At 38.6% G+C, this 23,020-nt stretch overlaps 1 protein-coding gene across 1 annotated transcript in view; it reads right to left on the reverse strand.

Annotated features, from left to right (window-relative positions):
* Positions 1–2,153: 2,153 nt before the first annotated feature.
* Positions 2,154–23,020, reverse strand: part of BCO2 (beta-carotene oxygenase 2) — a 43,895-nt gene continuing 23,028 nt past the window's right edge. The window contains exons 6-12 of the mRNA XM_060017952.1: positions 19,312–19,440; positions 17,855–18,015; positions 16,544–16,711; positions 6,558–6,695; positions 5,779–5,961; positions 5,187–5,297; positions 2,154–3,682 (exon numbers count right to left, since the gene is read on the reverse strand). Coding sequence (XP_059873935.1) covers positions 3,569–3,682; positions 5,187–5,297; positions 5,779–5,961; positions 6,558–6,695; positions 16,544–16,711; positions 17,855–18,015; positions 19,312–19,440 — 1,004 coding nt within the window. The 3' untranslated portion in view covers positions 2,154–3,568. The remainder of the gene's footprint in view (positions 3,683–5,186; positions 5,298–5,778; positions 5,962–6,557; positions 6,696–16,543; positions 16,712–17,854; positions 18,016–19,311; positions 19,441–23,020) is intronic.

The raw sequence follows: 23,020 nt of genomic DNA on the forward strand, positions 1-23,020 counted from the left end.
CATTAATTACTGAATACCTACTGTGGCTGGCACTGTTCCAGGCACTGGAAAGGAGGGATAAAATCATGGACGTGGTGGAAATATAAGCCCCATGATGGTTTCTCCCAGATGTCTCCTGTCTCCAGCTATATATGCTGTTTGTTGTGCATTAAATTATTAATGTGTAGCAAACTTCCTCACACGTTTTCAACTATTTTTCTCCTTTCCCCCATTGGGCTGTAATGAACTTTAAATAATTATAAACCAGAGATTTTTGAGATGGAAACTCAAAATCTAGTTCAGTCCTCTCACTTTACAGATAAGAAAACACAGACCCAGATAAGTGAATTATTTACCCAGGATCACTTATAAACAATGTTTCCCAGGCATTGACTGCATCAGAGATAAATACTATAACCATCAATGGTTACACAAACACTTCCCTTGTTCCCAATTCAGTTTAAAGAATCAAAATAAAATAAAAGGTAAAAGGTAGAAAGAATTTCTGAGAAATTGCTTTAGTTATTTACTTTAGTAAAATATGTCACTGCATTTGCAGAGTTCTTACTCTTTTATTAAAGCTAATTCTATGTAAAGGTGCTCACCAAATTCACCCTCAGTCATCCTGTTATGCATTGAAATGTGTCCCCTCCAAAGTTAAATGTGTTGAAGTCCCAACCCCCAGTACCTCAGAATATGGCTTTATTTGGAAATAGTAACTTTCCAGATGTAACTAAGATAAGGTCACTAGGATGCACCCTAATCCCTTTTCCCCTCACTTGTGCACCACACAGTTCCTTTCCTTGAGTCTCTGGACACTGTCCAGTGATGAGTTGGACTTAGGGAAAGGAAGAGGCCCTGCCTAGGCTCTGAGCCTCAGTCATATGCTCAATTTCCAGAACTTTCTGCATTGGATTACCAGGCATATACACCTAGATTATAAAATGTTGTTGATCCTTTTTTGTCTTCTCCTTCAAGAACCGTATAGATGGCAGGGCCAAGGCAGAATTCAGCTATCCTTGGGTCAAAATCTTATTTTTATACTGCTAAACTTTATGTTTGAGCTTTACTCTCTGTGTAGTAGGATGGAGTAAAGGTTTATAAACAGAAGAAAGACATGATCAGAGAGACCTATGTACCTCCCAGATGTCCACTGGAGTCTTCTTCACCTTTCAGATCCAAATAAGATCTGGATCAAACTTCCATGTCTGATCTGGGGGAGTACAATGCCTTTTGAAGACTTCTGTGAAACACCAAGGGATTTATGTTCTTATGGTTATCTCAGCCTCTACGCTCCCACATCTGCTATATTAGTTCTGTTTAGGCATCTTCTATTCCGTACCTATTGCTATTGCTCTGTATCTCACCAACACAGACACAAAACTTAGAACCTTTATTTTATTGCCACAATGCAAACCCTGACATGTGGCATTTGTATGTATGGAACCCTTTGCTAAGGTGAATAGGGTTTGTGATGTTTATAATAACTCTCAAGGAAAACTGAAGAGAAACTGACTATGTTGGTCCAGGACTGTGCCGTGAGCCTAATGAGTTCACACTGCCCCAAACTACATGTTTGGGGGGGCTTCTCCAGCACCATTCAACATGCACATGGAACATGCACAGTTTAACTGGCCTGGGCTTGGAGTATAACTGAAGGAAAAGGGAACACGGTATTTTGATGTGAGGTTTAAATGACAGATCTAGGCTGATTTGGGCTGTTGGTAAAAACTAACGGGGTTGGGCTTCCCTGGTGGCGCGGTGGTTGAGAGTCCGCCTGCTGATGCAGGGGGCACGGGTTCGTGCCCCGGTCCGGGAGGATCCCACATGCCACGGAGCGGCTGGGCCTGTGAGCCATGGCCTCTGGGCCTGCGTGTCCGGAGCCTGTGCTCCGCAGCGGGAGAGGCCACAACAGTGAGAGGCCCGCGTACAGCAAAAAAAATAAAAATAAAACTAAAGGGGTTTAGACATGCAAAGATTATATGGTCTCTAGTGCCACCTGTTGCCCAATTAAATGAAGAACTACCAACTTTTTTTTTAACATCTTTATTGGAGTATAATTGCTTTACAATGGTGTGTTAGTTTCTGCTTTATAACAAAGTGAATCAGTTATACATATACATAAGTTCCCATATCTCCCTCCCTCCCACCCTCCCTATCCCACCCCTCTAGGTGGTCACAAAGCACTAAGCTGATCTGCCTGTGCTATGCGGCTGCTTCCCACTAGCTATCTATTTTACGTTTGGTAGTGTGTGTATGTCCATGCCACTCTCACTTTGTCACAGCTTACCCTTCCGCCTCCCCATATCCTCAAGTCCATTCTCTAGTAGGTCTGTGTCTTTATTCCTGTCTTACCCCTAGGTTCTTCATAACCTTTTTTTTTTCTTAGATTCTATATATATATATATATATATATATATTAGCATACAGTATTTGTTTTTCTCTTTCTGACTTACTTCACTCTGTATGACAGACTCTAGGTCCATCCACCTCACTACAAATAACTCAATTTCGTTTCTTTTTATGGCTGAGTAACATTCCATTGTATATGTGTGCCACATCTTCTTTATCCATTCATCTGTCGATGGACACTTAGGTTGCTTCCATGTCCTGGCTATTGTAAATAGAGCTGCAATGAACATTTTGGTACACAACTCTTTTTTGTGTGTGTGTGTGTGGTTCGCGGGCCTCTCACTGCTGTGCCCTCTCCCGTTGTGGAGCACAGGCTCCGGATGTGCAGGCTCAGCGGCCATGGCTCACAGGCCCAGCCACTCCACAGCACGTGGGATCTTCCCAGACCGGGGCACGAACCCGTGTCCCCTGCATCGGCAGGTGGACTCTCAACCACTGCGCCACCAGGGAAGCCCCACAACTCTTTTTGAATTATGGTTTTCTCAGGGTATATGCCCAGTAGTGGAATTGCTAGGTTGTATGGTAAGAACTACCAACTTTTCATCGTTCTCTGAAGAACTAGACACCTGGAGATTAGGAAAAAATGCCTGATTTTAACAACATCCCTCAAAACAACAGCCTCCCAAGGCTGAGCTGGGGGCAGGGTAGGAGGTGGTACTTGGTGGCTCAACTGCAGTGGCATCTGCTCTGGACAGCAGAGAAACAGCCAGTTTAGAAGGAGCCTCCAAGCATGACAGCCTCTGTGAGTACCTTAGGACCAGTAGCAACACACAGGCTGTAATGGAAAAAACAAGGGGCTTTTCAGACCTATATTCGTATTCTACTAGCTATGGTTATCTGTATTTCTTCTCCCAAGTGTGGGAACCTCTGTCACCCACTTATCTGGTGGTGATAATCAGGTCTAGTTTTTCTTTCATGTATTCTTATTACCTGTAAGATATATCCAGTAAATATAAATTTAAACCTCTCTTCAAAAGGTTGTATCAACACTTGCTTAATGTTTTCAAGGAAGATCCCTAAGAAAATATAAAACCATAATTATCTCATGAATTCCATTTTTAATAGAAATTTTAAAACCAGGTGTCTATGGTTTGGAAGGTAAGGTGCACCTTTGCTCTCTCTTTTGTACGGAGCACATTCATTTAAAACCTAGTTCCCAGACCTTGTGGATGTTCCATCAGATGGTCACGAAGGTGCCATGGAACCCGTAAGGCATTTGCACAGGCACCTCTGCTCGGCCCAGTTCTTCAAAGTTCTTGGCATCCAAGACTAGGAGAAAATTTCTTTCATTCTAGAAAAGGAAAGCCAATACTGAATATTCTCTCTTATTTTTTTCCTACAAAAAAATCTGTCTGTTTCCTCCAGTGGGCTGTAAAATTCCTAAGAGACTACATATTACTCATCTTCATGTCCACCCCCAGCATCTGGCACAGTGCCTTGCCTATTCATTCACTAAATGTTTGCAGAATGCTGAACTGAACGGAAAAGGAAATTACACCTGAAGAAGTACATATGTAGAGCAAAGCATAAGTTCTCTGTATCAATCACCTTCATAGGATCTCTTTGGGTTTAAGGATCTTTTTACCTGCCCCTTTCAATCTCCTAAGAGACATAAAAATTCTTCTAAAATGAAATGTCTCCATTTTGTGTTACTTTGGAGCTGTTCAAAAGGTAGCATTGCAAGGCAGACTGAGATTTGCCCTGGTCTAATTACAGGAGTGGCAAGTACCTGGCATGAGGACAAAGTCCTCCTAAGCCCATGGCAGGCATTATTAATTGATCACAGCACTTTCCACATCTAAACCTTAAAAAGCCTCAGAATCCAACACCCCAGGTAGCCAGTAATAATTGATCAAAGCTGGTACTCAAAGTGAACCTACTGCCACAAGACTGCCCTAGACAAGAAGTTATATATCAACATTATTGGGACTTCCCTGGTGGTCCAGCGCTTAAGACTCCATGCTCCCAGTGCAGGGGGCCCAGGTTCTATCCCTGGTCAGGGAACTAGGAGCCCGCATGCCACAACTAAAGATCCCATGTGCTGCAACTAAGACCCAGTGCAGCCAAATAAATAAATAAATATTAAAAAAAAAAAGATACCAACATTTTTGAGACACTAGGTCAGGGCCTATCACATTAGATTTTTGGGTCACTCTATTTATTTTATTATTTTTTTAGGTTTTTTTTTTTTTTTAATATTTATTTATTTTGCCTGCACCGGGTCTTCGCTGAAGCATGCAGACTCTTTAGTTGCGGCATGCATGCGGGATCTAGTTCCCCGACCAGGGATGGAACCCGGGTCCCCTGCATTGGGAGCACAGAGTCTTACCCACTGGACCATGAGGGAAGTCCCTTGGGTCACTCAATTTAAATTGGCAGCACAGATGGTGGTATGAAATATTAGACTAGAATTCAGAAGTTTGGGATTTAAATACTGGCTTTACCACTATGAGATCTGATGCAAGTCTCTTTCAACTTCCTTAAGTTACAAATTCTACTTGTAAAATGGTACCCCACAAAGTTGTTTTGATGACTAAATAAGATAATATGTATGAAAGAGGTTTGTAAATAAATTCCTATGCAAATGTTAATTATTATTATGGTTCTAAAATAGAACTTTAAAACAGTAATAAAGTACTGATTATGATAAAAGGGTACCCAAATAATAAGGAGAGGAAGAAAAGGGAGAAGGTGCCAAATTGGAATCAAAATAAACCATCAACAGCATCACTAAATATAACCCTCAGAAGGCCCAGTGCTATTTCTCTTTCTGACGATGACGGAAATACATTTACCTGGTTGGGAGTGATCACCACAGAAAGAATAACCCCACCATCTTCTTCATTGGCTCCTGGTACTGGAACAAAAACAGGTTCTGAGGGATAAAAGCCATCTTCTCTCCAAACCTGTAAGTCCCCAAAAAAGTATTTGATAAAAGACTGGTTATGAACTGGAAGCTTTCTATAGTTATTGTCAGTCCCAGCATGAATTTGACTGTCAGTGCAATGGTCCAACAGTAGAAGAATCGGGCTTACTGAGTTAAATATAGGAGAGGGAGCTTTTGCAGCTGCAGATTCCATTATCATCAAACACAACTGGTGTAATTATAGTTTCCCATCAACTTGAAATAGAGGTGTCCCATGATTTCTCTCAAAATACTATCAAGCATAGAATTGTTTCTCTGGGCTTGTGGTTCATTTAGATTCCCTAGAGGGAACATACCCCTAATCTATGTGATTCCATGGTTCTCAGATTTAATAAAAGTAAGTGGCTGAGCTGCTTAAATAGTAAAAAATCTCAAGACCTACCTTAAAAAAAAACAGAAATTAATTCAAAGGGCAGAATAGGTTTTTTAAGAGTTCAGAAAAGGAAAGAGAATTTCATTACCGTCAGTGTCTTGTTCACCACGTCAACCTTGATCAGAGAATCGCCCACCAAATGCCGAAAGCCACAGCCATAGAAGAACTGATACTTTTTGCCACTGAACTGGCCATAGTTGATCTGGGGAAATTCAACACCTCCTTCCTCTTCTAGGTCCTCAGGATATAGATTTTCATAAGAGCACAAAATCTAAATGAGGGCATAAAAGGATTTGTAGTGATTGCTTAATTCTTACTTTTTTCAGTGTAGGTCAGCGTGGGGCTAACACCCTATAAGAGTTTGTGACAGGGCTTGAAAACTGAGGTTCTATGTCATTTTTTAATATTGTTCCTCTTTTCATCATGTGTATGAACATATAAAAGATTATCTGGTTTTGTGACTAAGTTATCAAATGGCATAGGAGGTAGAAGTGGGCTTTTATTCTACTAAAGCTGAGACATTGTTAGCTACACAATGATATGTAAGTGCAAATTATCTAAAAGGTGGGGATGGTCAATTCCTATCTCAAATACTTAGACATTCCACAACCATTAGAAAGTTTCATATATTTGTTTCAAAACACAAAAGGGATAGGTAACTACACTGCTCACTCCCACCCAGAATTCTGTGGCTCTTTTGCAAGCCATGCTCCATGACCTTACCCTGCTCAGCTGAATGTTATAAAACTTACTGGGCACCAAACATTGTGGAGAACAGCCACACTACATAGCCACACTACTTTACTAGTGAATGAAGAAACACTACTGAGGATCAAAGTCTTAGTCTAATGTCCATTCATAGCATACCTTTCCATCAGCCTGTTTCACAGCACTGGCTGAAGAATAGGTCAAGGGGCTGAGGTTCTTTCCCTCAGGGGCATTCAAACCGACATGTAAGGGCAAAACAAACCTTCGAGGGAAAGATCTGGCTACTGAATTATAGACCTGTTCAGGAAAGAGAAATAAACTGTTGAGAAAATTGTCATTCATAGAATAACAGCATGTCCCAATAACTGAGAGCCAGCCAGTATTATTGGCATTTCTAAGTAATTGCATAAATGATCATTTTCATTCATTCATTTACTCAGCAAATATCAGTTGAGTACCTACAATAGGCCAAGCTCTGTTTCAGACACTGAGAACACAACAGTGAACAAAACAGTGTCTGGCCTTATATTCTAGTGGAGAAAGAATGATAATAGATAAGAAATATATGTTACTTAAGTAGTGTCAAATAAATAAATGATTATATAGCTCAAAGTCAGATAGTGATAAGTGCCAATAAGAAACACACTGAAGGGTGAGGGACTAGAGAGTAAAACGGGTGCTTCCTTCCTCAGGTTTGGTCCAGGAAGAACTCTGTGTGGAAATGGGCTAACTGAGCAGGCCTGGGTTGCTCAAACCCTGCACATTCTCAGGGAAAGCCCTGTTTTCATGACTGGTCCTTGGCCAGCACCTGGGAACGGAGCTCTTTGAATGTTCAGTCTGATAACAGTATGTTCGCATGCCTGAGGCCTTGAGGCGTGCGGTACTAATTTGTTCTTATAGTTTATGCTAACAACGTGATTTATAATGAACACCTGCCTTCTCTATGGGGCTCTAGAACTTCAGTAATTGAGATTACTCATGTAGGGGCCATATATGTTATGTGTTGATCCCCAACAAACACCCTGGACCACCAGCTTGGGTGGGCTCCCCTGGCAGGCAACATTTCACACGTGTTGTCACAACGAGTTGCTGGAGGAATCAAGCATATCCTGGGAGAGGGCTCTTGAAAGCACGCACCTGGTTTCCTCCAGACTTCATCCCATGTACCTTTCTTTTTTTCTGATTATTCTGGGACCCATGAGCCCTCCTAGTGAATCATCAAAACAAAGAGTGGTTTTGGGGACCCCCAACACAGCATCTCTGCAGAGATGATGCTTAAGCAGGAGACCCTAATAAAATAAAGTGTATTTTTTATGACAGTAAGAATGGCTTAAGCACATCTTCCTCTCTTGAAATATTGTAAGATGGGGAACAAACTATGCCATTTTCCCCCATATACCTAGTCCATATCATCTCCATAACATGCAGAAATGTTTTTACTAAGTAAAGACTTAGTGCAATTTTTAAGCTTCATAAACAATTAGCTTTTAAAAATTTACTTTTAAATTTATGTAAACATTTTTGTCTTTTGCAAAACCATAGGTGAACAAAAAGAGAGTGCCAATAATGGTGAGTTAGGCAATATGGATCAACTGTTTCCCTGAGAACAGATAGAAAAACTGGACAAAAATGTTTAAAACAGCTATTTGAAGGTGCTGGTGAGCTTAAAAAAGGTAATGAAGAACAACGGGGCATAGATTTGGAAGAAGGAAACCCACAGAAACTACATATTGGGGGCAAATTTTCCACTAAGGACATCAGCTGCTTTTAAGAACAGGCAGCTGAAAGGCTGAGAAAATATAAAAGAATTTTTTATTAAACTTTTTAATTGTGAGATATATATTGCAGACCCACAAGCAGCTGTAAGAAATAATACAGAAAAGCAAACAACTGATTTTATAATGGGCAAAGGACTAGACTAGACATTTCACCAAGATATACAAATAGCCAATAAGTACATGAAAAGATGCTCAACATTATTAGTCATTAGAGAAATGAAAATCAAAATGACAATAAGATAATACTTCACACTCATTAGGATGGCTATTATAAACCAAAAAACAAAACAAAACAAACAAAAAAATCCAGAAAACAAGTGTTTGTGAGAATGTGAAGAAAGTGGAACCCTTGTGCATTGCTGGTGGGAATGTAAAATGGTGCATCTGCTGTTAAAAACAATCTGGCAGTTCCTCAAACAGTTAAATATAATAGAATTATCATATGATCCAGCAGTTCCACTTCTAGGTATATGCCAAGAAAGAACTGAAAACAAGGACTCAAACAGATACTTGTACACCAGTGTTCATAACAGCATTATTCATAATAGCCAAAGGCTGAAAACAACCCAAACGTCCCCCAACAGATGAATAAACAAAAGGTAGTATATACATACAAGGAATATTATTAAACCTTTAAAAGGAATGAGATTCTGATACATGTTACAACATGGATAACCCATGAAAAGATTATGCTAAATGAAATAAGCCAGACACAAAAGAAAAAATCTTGTATGATTCCATTTATATGAGGTACCTAGAATAGGCAAATTCATAGAAACAGAAAGTAGAATAAGGGCGACCAAGAGCTGGGGAGAGGGAGGAGATAGGGAGCTGTTATTTAATGGGTACAGCGTTTCTGTCTGGGATGATGAAAAAGTTCTGTAAATGAATAGTGATGTTGGTTGCACAACATCATTAATGTATTTAACGTCACTGAATTATACACCTAAAAATAGTTAAAATAGTAACTTCTGTGTTATGTATATTTTACCACATTAAAAAAAAACAAACAATGCAGAGAGATCCCATGTATCCTTCATCCAGTCTCACCAATGATGACCTCTTACATAACAACACTACAACAGGGAAACTTACATGGATATAATCCACCAACATTACTCAGATTTCACCAATTTTACACACATTCATTTGTGTTTGTATGTGTGTTTATGCAATTTTATCACATGTAAATTCATATGATCACCACCATACTCAAGGTACAGAACAGTTCCATCACCACAAGGCTCCTTCATGTTACCCTTTTATAAGGATATTGCCATACCAACTCCCCCATCACTTGGCCCTACTGAGAAGAGATTTTGATAGTTTTGAGGAGCCAGAAAAATAAAAGTTGTAGTTCAAAGTCTCCAAGAAGGGGAAGCCTTGATAAACCTCTAGCTCTTTGGCTGTACCCTAGAAGTAAAAATAAACAAAAATAGTCCAGCTCTTGCAGCAACTGTATCATGTTTCAAATTTTCTCAATCCCTATAACTAGATTAAGAATATCTTCAATTGATAATGTACCCTAGCCATCTGCCAGAAGCAAATGAAAATCTTCCCCAGAGGAAGATAACAGAGTCTCAAAATATCCCTCCTACAATTTTTCAAACACAGTATTCTGTATAGAATAAAAATTAGCACATGAGACGACAAGAGAGCATGATTTAAAAAACAACAAGAAGATAAACAACAAATGATAGAAACAGAACCACAAGTGATCCAGTTAATAGAGTTATCAGACTTTAACTATTCTGAATACGTTGGAGGAAATTATTTTAAATTGGGATTGTAGCAGAGAACTAAAATTAAAAAAGAGAAGGGAATCAAAATTCTAGAACTGAAAAATGCAATGAGTTTAGGAACATAGTGCCTAGGTTTAAAAGCAGAATATACACAGCTGAAGAAGAATGTTTGGGGCTTCCCTAGTGGGGCAGTGGTTGAGAGTCCGCCTGTCGATGCAGGGAACACGGGTTCATGACCCGGTCCGGGAAGATCCCACATGCCACGGAGCGGCTAGGCCCATGAGCCATGGCCGCTGAGCCTGAGCATCTGGAGCCTGTGCTCCACAACGGGAGAGGCCACAACAGTGAGAGACCCGCGTACCGCAAAAAAAAAAAAGAAGAAGAAGAAGAATGTTTGAACTGTAAGATAGATAGGAAGAAAATATCCAAAGCAAGATACTTAGACCAAAGGATAGAAGATACTAAAAAGAACATAAGCAACAGAGGGTTAGAGTGAAAAGGCGTAGCATATGTGTACCGTAATCCCAGAAAGAAAAGAGAGAAAAGACTTACCAGATACAATATTTGAAGAAATAATAGGCGAAATTTTTCAAAACTAATGAAAGACATCAAACCACTGATTCAAGAATCCTTAAGGGGGCTTCCCTGGTGGCGTAGTGGTTGAGAGTCCGCCTGCCAATGCAGGGGACACGGGTTCGTGCCCTGGTCCGGGAGGATCCCACATGCCGCGGAGCGGCTGGGCCCGTGAACCATGGCCGCTGAGCCTGCGCGTCCGGAGCCTGTGCTCCGCAGTGGGAGAGGCCACAACAGTGAGATGCCTGAATACCGCAAAAAAAAAAAAAAACAAAAAGAATCCTTAAGGAAAAAAATAGTAAAAATAAATCAAAAGAAACTCATACTAAAAAATATCATAGTACTAACTACAGAAAACCAAAGAGAAAATCTTTGCGGGGGGGTGGTAGTTCAACTTCAAAGGAGCAAAGCTTTAGACTGACAGCTGATTTCTTAACAGAAATCAGAAGACAATGAAATGATATCTTTAAAGTTTCAAAAGAAAATAACAACCTAGATTCTTTATCCAGTGGAAACATCCTTCAAGAAAGAAGGTAAAATAAAGACATTTTTCTGACAAGCAAAAACAGAGATTTCATCACCAGCATATCTGAACTAAAGAAAATACTAAAAGGTGTTCTTCAGTCAGAAAGAAAATGATTCCACATGAATGCTCAGAGAGGCTAGAAGGAATTAAGAGCAAGAGAAGGTACAGATGTGGGTAAATGGGTAATATGGGTAATTATGACTACATAAAACAACATTAATAATAATGCCTTATAAGGGTTAATATAGAGAGAGAATTAAAATATATAAAAACAGTAGCATATAAATCAGGAGTAGAGTAAATGAAGTTAAAGTGTTCCAGAGTCCTTGCATTGTCTGGAAAGAATTAAAAGAACTGATTTATAATATACTGTGTTAAATCAAGGATGCATATTGTGATTTCTCAAATAACTACTTAAAGAATGTATAACTACCAAGCTAATGGTCAGAGGGTGGAGTGATGTTTGGGGGAGGGGAGGTGGAAATGAAATAATAAAATATGCTCAACTAATGTAGAGAAGGCAAGAAAGGAGAGAAAACAAGAACTAGTGAGACAAATAGGAAGCAAATAGTCAGATGGCATATTTAAACCTCAAAATATTAATGACTGGTTTAACTAAATGTGCCAATCAAAAGTCAAGAATTAGCACAATGGGGCTTCCCTGGTGGCGCAGTGGTTGAGAGTCCGCCTGCCGATGCAGGGGACATGAGTTCATGCCCTGGTCTGGGAGGATCCCACATGCCGCGGAGCAGCTGGGCCCGTGAGCCATGGCCGCTGAGCCTGTGCGTCCGGAGCCTGTGCTCCGCAACGGGAGAGGCCACAACAGTGAGAGGCCCGTGTACCGCAAAAAAAAAAAAGAATTAGCACAATGGATTTTGTAAATGTATATTGCTTACATGGTACATATTAAGAAAGGTTAAAAGTAAAAGGATGGGAAAGTTATAGCACGCAAACATCATGGCAAAAAGCATTACTTAGAGATAAATATTCAATAAACCGGGAAGGTAAAACAATTCTAAATTTGTATGCACACAGAGCACCAACATATGTAAATTTAAAATTAGCATAACTATGAGGAGAAACAGAAAAATCTATACTCCAAGCAAAATATTTTAATATACATTTCATGTTATATGATAACTGATAGAGATCAATAAGAATAAAGAAGATTTGAATAATATTATTTTAAAATATGACCTAATCAACATATATAAAACACTACATCCAAAATTTATTATTTTAAATGCACATAAAACGATTTTTAAATTTTTTTAAAATAATCTTTTCTGGGCCATAAAGCAAATCTCAATAAATTTTATAAACTTCAAATCATACAGTAAAATTAAGCTAGAAATCAATGGGAAAAATAACTAGAAAGATTTCCATTTGTCTGAAAGTTTAAAAATAATTTTCAAAGAAGAAATCTCAGTGAAAGTTAGAAAATACTTTAACTGAAAAGTAATAAAACATATCAAAACTTGTGGGATGCTCTGCTAGACAGAAATTTATCATCCCAAAGGTATATATGTTGAGGAGGGAAAGGTAGAAAAATAACAAACTAAGGTTTTATATCCTTAGTTAGAAAAGGAACACATTAAGTACAAAGAAAGTAGAAAAGGAAATGAAAATAATAGCATAAATTGATGAAACTGAAAATAAACACACATTAAAGAAGATCAACTAAGCCAAAAAGTTGGTCTTTTGAAAAGCCTCATTAAATTGATGAGAACCTAGCAAGCGTAAAGGAACAAAAAAGACAGCACAAATAACCATATAAGGGATAAAAACAGGGGTTATCAATTAACCCTACATACATTTTTTTAAAACATAGAATATCATGAATAACATTTGGTCAACAAATCTGAAATTTTAGATGGCATTAATAAATTTGTTAGAAAAAGACTATTTACCAAATCTGACACAATAAGAAATAGAGAATCAGAATAACCCTATACTATTAAAGAAATGTAATTTATAATTTAAGATCTACCTATAAAGAAACTTACAGGCCCAGATGACCTTACTGTTGAATTATTCCAAACATTTAAGAAATAATGCCAATCTTATACTTTTCATGCAGAGAGTAGAAAAGAGAACAATTTCCTACTCACTGTATGAGATCAGTGAAACCTTAATAACAAAACCTAACAAGGGGGCTTCCCTGAGGCGCAGTGGTTAAGAATCCGCCTGCCAATGCAGGGGACATGGGTTTGAGCCCTGGTCCAAGAGGATCCCACATGCCGCAGAGCAACTAAGCCTGTGCACCACAATTACTGAGCCTGCGCTCTAGAGCCTGCGAACCACAACTAATGAAGCCCACGCGCCACAACTACTGAAGCCCGCGCTCCTGGAGCCTGTGCTCCACAACAAGAGAAGCCCCTGCAATGAGAAGCCCGCGCACTGCAACGAAGAGTAGTCCCCGCTAGCTGCAACTGGAGAAAGCCCATGCGCAGCAACGAAGACCCAACACAGCCAAAAATTAAAATTAATTAATTAATTAATTCAATCTATTTTAAAAAACTAACAAGGACATTATAAGAAAGAAAAATTACAGGCCAATCTTAATCATGAAATTTGATGCCAAAAAATGCTAAATAAGATATTAGCAAAGCAAATCCAGAAATATATTAAAAATACAGTGCAACCAACTGGGATTTACTTCAGGAATAGAAGGTTAGTTTAACATTCAAAAATCAATCCATGGCTATTATAAACGTTTTAAAATCAATCAGTGTATCTCACCACATTTGTAGAAGAAAGGATAAGTCATGTCATTATCTCAACAGTGCAAAAAAAAATTTGATAAAATCCAACATCCATTCATGAGAAAAATTATTAGTAAATAAGCACATCAGCGTCATGCTGTACACATCAGCGTCATAGTGCATGATATGCTCCCTTTGTCTCTCCCCTTCAGTCTACAACCAATAACATAATGTTAACTCAAGAAAGGTTCATCTGCTCAACACATTGGAAGGCTAGAGAGTTCCACACATTTGTACATCTAAAGGTGGGTGGACTGGAGCACACTGAAGAGGCAGAACTGAGAGGAAAGCAGAGGTGGTGCTTATAATCCCGACTCCCAGCTACAGTAGCTGAGCCTGCAGCCCCAGAGAACCCAGTAAGAGCAGGGGAGGCAGCACACATGACTCCGACCTCCTGGCTGCAGGAGCACCCACAGCGGCAGGGAATCAAGCAACAGTGGCAGCGGGGCCTGTGACCCCTCCAGTCATGGAGGTGGCCATGACCCAGGCCCCTATCCACAGCTGTGGTGCCTGGGAACCCAACAACTCCAGACACAGCAGAGGCCCCAGCCACCCTGGCTACCCCCACTACCACCCTCCCCCAACAGCAGCAGTGCCTGCAACACAGGCAACCCCAACATGACAGACGTACCCATCACCCCGATGCCTGAGGCAGCAACACCAGCAGCAGCAGTGACACTGGCAGCAGCAAAGCACCAGTGACCCTGGAGGCATAAGCTATGAGAGGGAGGGCACCAGGCAACACTTCTCACAGAGGTGGTAGAGGGTGGAAAGTGCTGATTTTCAAATATAGCCACAGGCAGCTCAAGTAAGAGAAACCAAAAACTTGTGCCACCTACTTATGAACAAAAGAAAGGCCTCTAATAACTAACCTGTTGAAATGCTAGCATCTAGTAAAAAAAAAAAAAAAAAAAAAAAAAAAGCTTTACCTAAAGAAGAAAGGTGTTTGCTACTTCAAACGTGCTGGCTACATCAACTCATTAAGCACCATAAAAAAAACATGGTAACACAGTATCACAAAAAGAAAAAGACAAATCTCCAGAAATCAAACCTAAAGTCATGGAATATTGCAATCTAACCGACAGAGGATTCAAAATAGCTGTCCTGAAGAAACTTGATGCGCTACAAGAAAACTCAGAAAGGCAGTTCAATGAGCTCAGAAATAAAACAAATGAACAGAAGAAATACCTTACCAAAGAGATTGAAACTATGAAAAATAACCAACCAGAAATTCTGGAGCTGAAGAATTCAGTAAATGAGATGAAGAACATGTTAGAAAGCACTGGAAATAGAGCAAACCATATGGAAGAGAGAACTAACAAGCTTGAAGATAGAAAGCTAGAAATTAGACAGAAGAGGAGAGGGAACTAAGATCTAAACAAATGAAAGATTTCTACAAGAATTATCCAACTCCATTAGGAAGGGTAACATAAGGATAATGGGTATCCCAGAAGGAGAAGAGTGGAAGAAAGGAGCAGAGAGTTTATTTAAAGAAATAATAGCTGAGAACTTCCCAAACCTGGACAACTGGATATCCAAGTCTCTGAAGCAAAGATAACACCTAATTATCTGAATGCAAAAAGACCTTCTCCAAGATACATTATGTTAAAGCTGTCAAAAGTCAATGACAAAGAAAATATTTTAAAGACAGCCAAGGGAAAAAAAGATAGTAACCTACAAAGGAACCCTCATTAGGTTACTGGCAGATTTCTCAGCAGAAACTCTACAGGTCAAAAGAGAATAGAATGACTTACTCAAGATATTGAAAGATAAAAACTGTCACCCAAGAATATTCTATCCAGCAAAGTTATCCTTCAGATATGAAGGAGAAACAAAGGCATTCCCAGACAAACAAAAGCTAAGAGAGTTCAGCACCACTAAACCTGCCTTTCAAGAAAGGTTGAAAGGAGCTCTTCTACCTGAAACAAAAAGGCGGAAGAACACAAAACTTTGAGTAAGGTCATAAACAGAATCAGAAAACTGCAACTCTGGACTTCTCTGGTGGCGCAGTGGTTAAGAAGCTGCCTGCCAAAGCAGGGGACATGGGTTCGATCCCTGGTCTGGGAAAAGCCCATATGCCATGGAGCAACTAAACCCGCGAGCCACAACTATTGAAGTCCGCGCGCCTAGAGCCCGTGCTCCGCAACAAGAGAAGCCACTGCAATGAGAAGCCCGCACACCATAACGAAGAGTAGCCCCTGCTCGCCGCAACTAGAGAAAGCCTGCACGCAGCAACAAAGACCCAACACAGCCAAAAATTAATTAATTAATTAATTAAAATAAAACTATAGCAGAAAACAATTTACATTACATAATCCAAGGAAAAATTCTGCCTTTAACTGATTATCAGGAAAAAGTAAATCCCTTCAAGCTAGATGAACTGATACACTTTTTTTTATCGAAGAATTGATATTATAGTCCATTTTACTATTCCGTCCAGTAAATGTAAGTATGTTTAGTGCCCAACTGTAATAAGGAACTAATCACAAGTGCTTCAAAACATATTTCTTGGCTTTCTTTAACATACTTTCTATTTATTAGGTATTATGTAAATACATACTTCAAATTATTTTGAAATATTAAATAAATTACAAAGCTGTATCTTCAACGCTTTAAAACCATTCTCCCTCCTTATTTATAAAAGAGGCAAGAGGAAAAAAAAAAAAAAGAGGCAAGAGAAACAGCTAATTCCAAACCCAAAGCCAGAACTTGGCTAGATCAAAAATATTTTGACAACTCATGACAAATCAGAGAATTTTACCTGATCAAGCTCTTTCCCAGTTTTCCTAAGATTCTGTAGTTGGTAAACTTCTAGGCTTCTTCCATCATCCTGACAGCACAAATCAATTACGACACAGCCCTGGTCCTCAAAGGCATTGATTTGGTGAAAAGTAACAAAAGGTTTACTGTAGTACATCCCTGGAAGAAGCTGCAGGGGAAAACACAAACAGTGAAAAATAGATTTTTTTTTTTTTTTTTTTTTTTGCGGTACGCGGGCTTCTCACTGTTGTGGCCTCTCCCTTTGCGGAGCACAGGCTCGGGACGCGCAGGCTCAGCGGCCATGGCTCACGGGCCCAGCTGCTCCACGGCATGTGGGACCTTCCCAGACCGGGGCACGAACCCATGTCCTCTGCATCAGCAGGCGGACTGTCAACAACTGCGCCACCAGGGAAGTCCAAAAGTAAATATTTTATTTTATTTCCTTTAGGGTACAGATCCACAAAGCTCAAATTAAGAAGATTTCCCCCTCTTTAAGTGACAGGCTTGGTAGGTATAAAAACCAGAATTTGGAATGTAGAAGCAAATATGCTTTGATTTAAAATCATCTCATCTCATATTAATCAATGAACTGGGGCTATTTTATATAGACCAATCAACTGTTTCAACTAACTTTAAAGTTCTCATGAAATATGGCCCAATATTTTGAAGGATAAATAAATCCTAGACTCTTAACTACATGGTTAAACAGAAAATACTTCTATTAAGAATTTATGAAAAATTAAGTGACTAATCCTTTGAAAAATGCACTCATTACTAAAATGGGATTTTTTTGGTAATGAAATTAGGGTACAGTAAATTTAGGATACTATTTCTTTAGAGAGGTTAAAAAGTAGACAAATACAATAGTGCTATTAATCAGGAGTATATAGAAAGATATTTAACTAATATGCTTTAGACTTTGGTAGGATTATCATATTTACATATCAAGAAATCATAGAAGCAGCTAATAAAAATATCGCTGCAAAAGTTACAGAAGATCTCTGCATGAACAATATCCTCTTTAGCAAATATTATATGGAAAAATCCATGCTAAAATGCTAAAAGGATTTCCTAGATGTCATTTTAATTGAATCAGATAATTTAAAGGATAAAACCATTTCCTACAATTTTCTAAAATGCAAAATCCACTGTACTAATTAATAAATAACTAGCCCTACTTATGGAAGAAGGTAATATCTTTGATTAAGACTGTCTTATGCAAGTAATGCCCAGTGAAGGCAAAAGTCAATCACATGGAAATTTGCCTTCATGTCCAATCATTTTCAAAATAAATACACTCAAAATTCTCCACCTGACCAGTGTGCTTATCCACCACATGAAACCATGTATTATACTGGGGTTCCCAGCTTATTCCATCTGAAAAGGCCTTTCCCCGAATTTTAGAAGTGATGATTTTCCACAGATTCATCTTTAGAGGCTGTTCAATGAAGACAATGTAGTTCCTTGTCATTCCTAAAAGGTTCAAGCAAACAATAAAATGTTATTTGGCAAACTAGAGTTGTCTGAAATGTGACAGTTTGGGAACTTGTCTGAAGGCTTGGACACATTACTGCTGACCTAAACAAATGCCAGTCAGAAATAATTCTTCATCATTTCCCAGCTTTGCTATATATATTTTCTGTTCCTACATAAAAACAGGAACTGCTTAGAATAGCTTGGGTTGAATGCCCTCAACTTGCTTTTTGTCTTTTTTTTTCTTTCTTTCTTTTCAAATTGTTTTGGTTTAGGAACAAAGAAGCATTATATTAAAGTGTCATTTATGATCTGGACCTGTATTCCTTAATCCTTTTGCTATTTATACTGGAGGTAACGATCCAGGAGCAGATTGGCTATAAAGGTTTAGGATGCAGAAGATAAATATTCTGAGAAAAAGCTGAAGCAATCTACATGGAATATGAATTGCCTCCCCAAAAATATAATCAAGGTCTTTCCTGTATGATTATTATTTGTGGTCTTTAAAGTTACCTAAAATATTGAATTCTATCAATTTTTTATGGTCAAATTATTTTTTTAATTAAGACTTTATATTTTGGAGTAGTTTTAGGCTCACAACAAAATCGAGGGGAAGGTACAGAGGTTCCCCATATACCACCTGTCCCCAAACACGCACAGCCTCCACATTATCAATTTCCTCCACCAGAGTGGTCCATTTGTTACAACTGATGAACCTACATTGACACATCACTATCACCCAAAGTCCATAGTCTCTGTTGTGGAAACATACATAAATGTATTTTTTTCCTTTGTATTTAGATATTCAATGACATACAACATAATAAAAAACAAACCAAAGAGACTGATTTCTATGACTAGGGGTTACTCATTGTGTCATCCTGGAGCAGGGGGCTGAAGGGAGAGGCTGTTCTCCATAGAGAACTGAAGTGGAGTTAGTGCTGGGTGATTAAATCTCAGCCTGACTCAATGTGCTGGGAAGGGACCAATGATTTCTTAAACTGACAACTATTTCCTAGAGCAGTCAATTAATTAAAAACTTTAAAATTAATTGGTGTTTCCAATTAAGTTTTTAGTAATTGCTTGTATTAAAATATCTTTTCAATCAGTCAGTTGGCTAGGGTAAGAAGTACGTGACTAAACAGAATAAACTTAATTGGCATTAAAATGCAACCTTCATCTCTTATCACCATACTCTGATAAACTGTATTAACACAGTACTTGCCAAAATTAATCCCTCTGCAACAGTAACTTTAAGGCAGCCCCTATTAAAATTTGCCTTATCTTTGGGCTCACCAAAGCTGTGGTAGTAAGAAGGTTTCATCCTCTCTGCAGAAGCAATAGAACATATCACCTGGGCTCCATGGATTGTCTCCCCAAGGTCTACTTTCTCTGGAGGAACCCGAATAACATTATAGCAAGAACCTGGAAAATGGAAAGTCCTGTCTTAACCGTTTTACATTCATTTTAAGAAAAAGATAAGCCTTGCACTTGTGAATTAGGCAAAAGCAGTTAAGAGATTTATACAATATGTATGACACCCATATTTCTTTTTTTTAAAACATCTTTATTGGAGTATAATTGCTTTACAATGGTGTGTTAGTTTCTGCTTTATAAAAAAGTGAATCAGTTATACATATACATATGTTCCCATATCTCTTCCCGCTTGCATCTCCCTCCCTTCCACCCTCCCTATCTCACCCCTCTAGGTGGTCACAAAGCACCGAACTGATCTCCCTGTGCTATGCGCCTGCTTCCCACTAGCTATCTATTTTACGTTTGGTAGTGTATATGTCCATACCACTCTCTCACTTTGTCACAGCTTACCCTTCCCCCTCCCCATATCCTCAAGTCCATTCTCTAGTAGGTCTGCATCTTTATTCCCATCTTACCCCTAGGTTCTTCATGACCTTTTTTTTTTTCTTAGATTCCACATATATATGTTAGCATACGGTATTTGTCTTTCTCTTTCTGACTTACTTCACTCTGTATAACAGACTCTAGGTCTATCCACCTCACTACAAATAACTCAATTTCGTTTCCTTTTATGGCTGAGTAATATTCCATTGTATATATGGGCCACAGCTTCTTTATCCATTCATCTGTTGATGGACACTTAGGTTGCTTCCATCTCCAGGCTATTGTAAATAGAGCTGTGATGAGCATTTTGGTACATGACTCTTTGAATTATGGTTTTCTCAGGGTATATGCCCAGTAGTGGGATTGCTGGGTCATATGGTAGTTCTATTTGTAGTTTTTTAAGGAACCTCTATACTGTTCTCCGTAGTGGCTGTATCAGTTTACATTCCCACCAACAGTGCAAGAGTGTTCCCTTTTCTCCACACCCTCTCCAGCATTTATTGTTTCTAGATTTTTTGATGATGGCCATTCTGACTGGTGTGAGATGATATCTCACTGTAGTTTTGATTTGCATTTCTCTAATGATTAATGATGTTGAGCATTCTTTCATGTGTTTGTTGTCAATCTGTATATCTTCTTTGGAGAAATGTCTGTTTAGGTCTTCTGCCAACGTTTGGATTGGGTTGTTTGTTTTTTTGTTATTGAGCTGCATGAGCTGCTTGTAAATTTTGGAGATTAATCCTTTGTCAGTTGCTTCATTTGCAAATATTTTCTCCCATTCTGAGGGTTGTCTTTTGGTCTTGTTTATGGTTTCCTTTGCTGTGCAAAAACTTTGAAGTTTCATTAGGTCCCATTTGTTTATTTTTGTTTTTATTTCCATTTCTCTAGGAGGTGGGTCAAAAAGGATCTTGCTGTGATTTATGTCATAGAGTGTTCTGCCTATGTTTTCCTCTAAGAGTTTGATAGTGTCTGGCCTTACATTTAGGTCTTTAATCCATTTTGAGTTTATTTTTGTGTATGGTGTTAGGGAGTGTTCTAATTTCATATTTTTACATGTACCTGTCCAGTTTTCCCAGCACCACTTACTAAAGTGGCTGTCTTTTCTCCACTGTATATTCTTGCCTCCAGCTATTGTATTTTAATGTCCACAAATGGTTCCCCTCTAGCTCTCTGAAGATGAACTCAATCCCATCTTCACAGGAAACGATAAGGTAGCAGCCAGGAATATCCTCAAATTCTATTTGTCCTTCTTCCCACTCCCCAGCTCCATAAACTACAATCTCCATTTGTACCCATGTCCAACTCCTTCCTTTCAGTGTTCTAGATCCCTGGGGTCACTTTGGGTCCCATGTCATCCTGTCTCATCAACATTCATTCATGCAATCATTCATCTGACTATTACTACTTCCTCAAGTTACCCACTCCTCAAGTAGCCTTTCCTGACTCTTCCCCACCCAAAGGCATTTGGTGTCCCTCCTTTATGCTTTAATTATATCCTATACTATCATAGTACTTATCTCATTGTACTATAATTTTCTGCTTATTTATCTGTTTCCTAGTAGACTGAGCTCTTCTGGAGCAGGAATTGTGTCTGATACATCTTTGCATCTTCAGTACCAAACAATGACTTGGCATTTAGTAGGTACACTATAAATAACTACTGACAGATTAACTAACAATATATGTTTGTTAAATCACTCAATGAATGAACAAATATTGAGGTCATATTGAATTATCTTCCTAGTGTTAGAAGTGCCAATGTAGGTCCTGAAGAACTTAGGTAACTTATAGAACTTCGCAATCACTAAGCTTCCTTTGGAACAAGATAACCATACAGTTCCCTACTCATTATCAGCAACTACTTACTGAGTGTCAACTATGTTCTAGGCATTCTTGTAAGAGTCCTAAGTACCATATCCTAAACACTTGTATACACCAGTGTACAAAATAGACAAAAGGCTCTTCATTTATAAAGCTCAAATTCTAAAAAAAATCATACAATAAGTAAAAATATAATGTATCAGATGATGAGAAGAACTATATTGAGAAATAAATCAGGGAATGGGGATTAGAAGTGAGTGTATAAGGATGGGGGCTACTGTTTGCAATTTTAATTATGGTGGTCTGGGAAGGTTTCACTAAGAAGGTGACATTTGAGTAAAGACCTGAAAGAAGTGAGGAAGAGAGCCTTGAGGATATCTGGGAGAAACACATTTCAGGTGGAGAGAAGATCAGATGCAAAGATTCTCAGCCAAGAATAAGTTTGGAGTGTTCAAATAAGAGCAATGAGGCCAGCGTGGCCCTATCCATAGTAAGCAAAGAGAAAATTCTAGATGAGGTGGGGTGGGTTAAAAGGATAATTGGCTGATATGCTAAGAATAAACTGAAGTGGGGCAAGGGGAGAAGTAAGGAGACTAGTTAAGAAGCTACTACAATAATTCAAATGAGAAAGAATGGTGCCCTAAACCAGAGTGGTGGCAATGGAGGTGATACGAGGTAGTCGGATTTTTGATATATTTTGAAGGCATTATTGAAATTACTTTTTGACCCATTAGATGTGGATGTGAGAGAGGTATAAAAAATGATTCCAAAGTTATCATCTTAAGCAAGTGGAAGGACAGAGTTGCCATCAACTGACATAGGGAACATTTTAAGCAGAGAAAGTTTAGGGGGAAAGATCAAGAGTTTGGTTTTAAAAAAATTAATTTTGTAACATCTATCAGACATCTTAGTAAAAACACTGAGTAAGCAACTAACTGATGGGGAGGTCTAGGTTAGGACATTATATGTTTTGAGAACCGATTATAAATAAAACACTATGCTTTATACAGTGATGAGTTATAAAAGAAATGAAAGACAAACTCTAGAGTTCCAAGAGTACCATACTACTATCTAACTGTTTATGTATTTTAAATTAGTACTTAAAACTAGCTGGATTAATGTTTAGAGGATTTTTTTTTAATTTTAAAAAGTCTTTTTAAAATACCTAGAAAGGTAGAAATTATTAGCAAGCACTTTATTTACAAAGAAAATCACTAAATTTCCCCCAAATGCATACTATCTAGTACAGCTCCCTGCAGCTACATGTACATTTGCGTTCCAGTTTAAAAATTCATCACTGAACCAAATAATCAAGTAAGAAAGA

The sequence above is a fragment of the Delphinus delphis genome, chromosome 8, assembly GCF_949987515.2.
Source record: "Delphinus delphis chromosome 8, mDelDel1.2, whole genome shotgun sequence".
Taxonomy (NCBI): domain Eukaryota; kingdom Metazoa; phylum Chordata; class Mammalia; order Artiodactyla; family Delphinidae; genus Delphinus; species Delphinus delphis.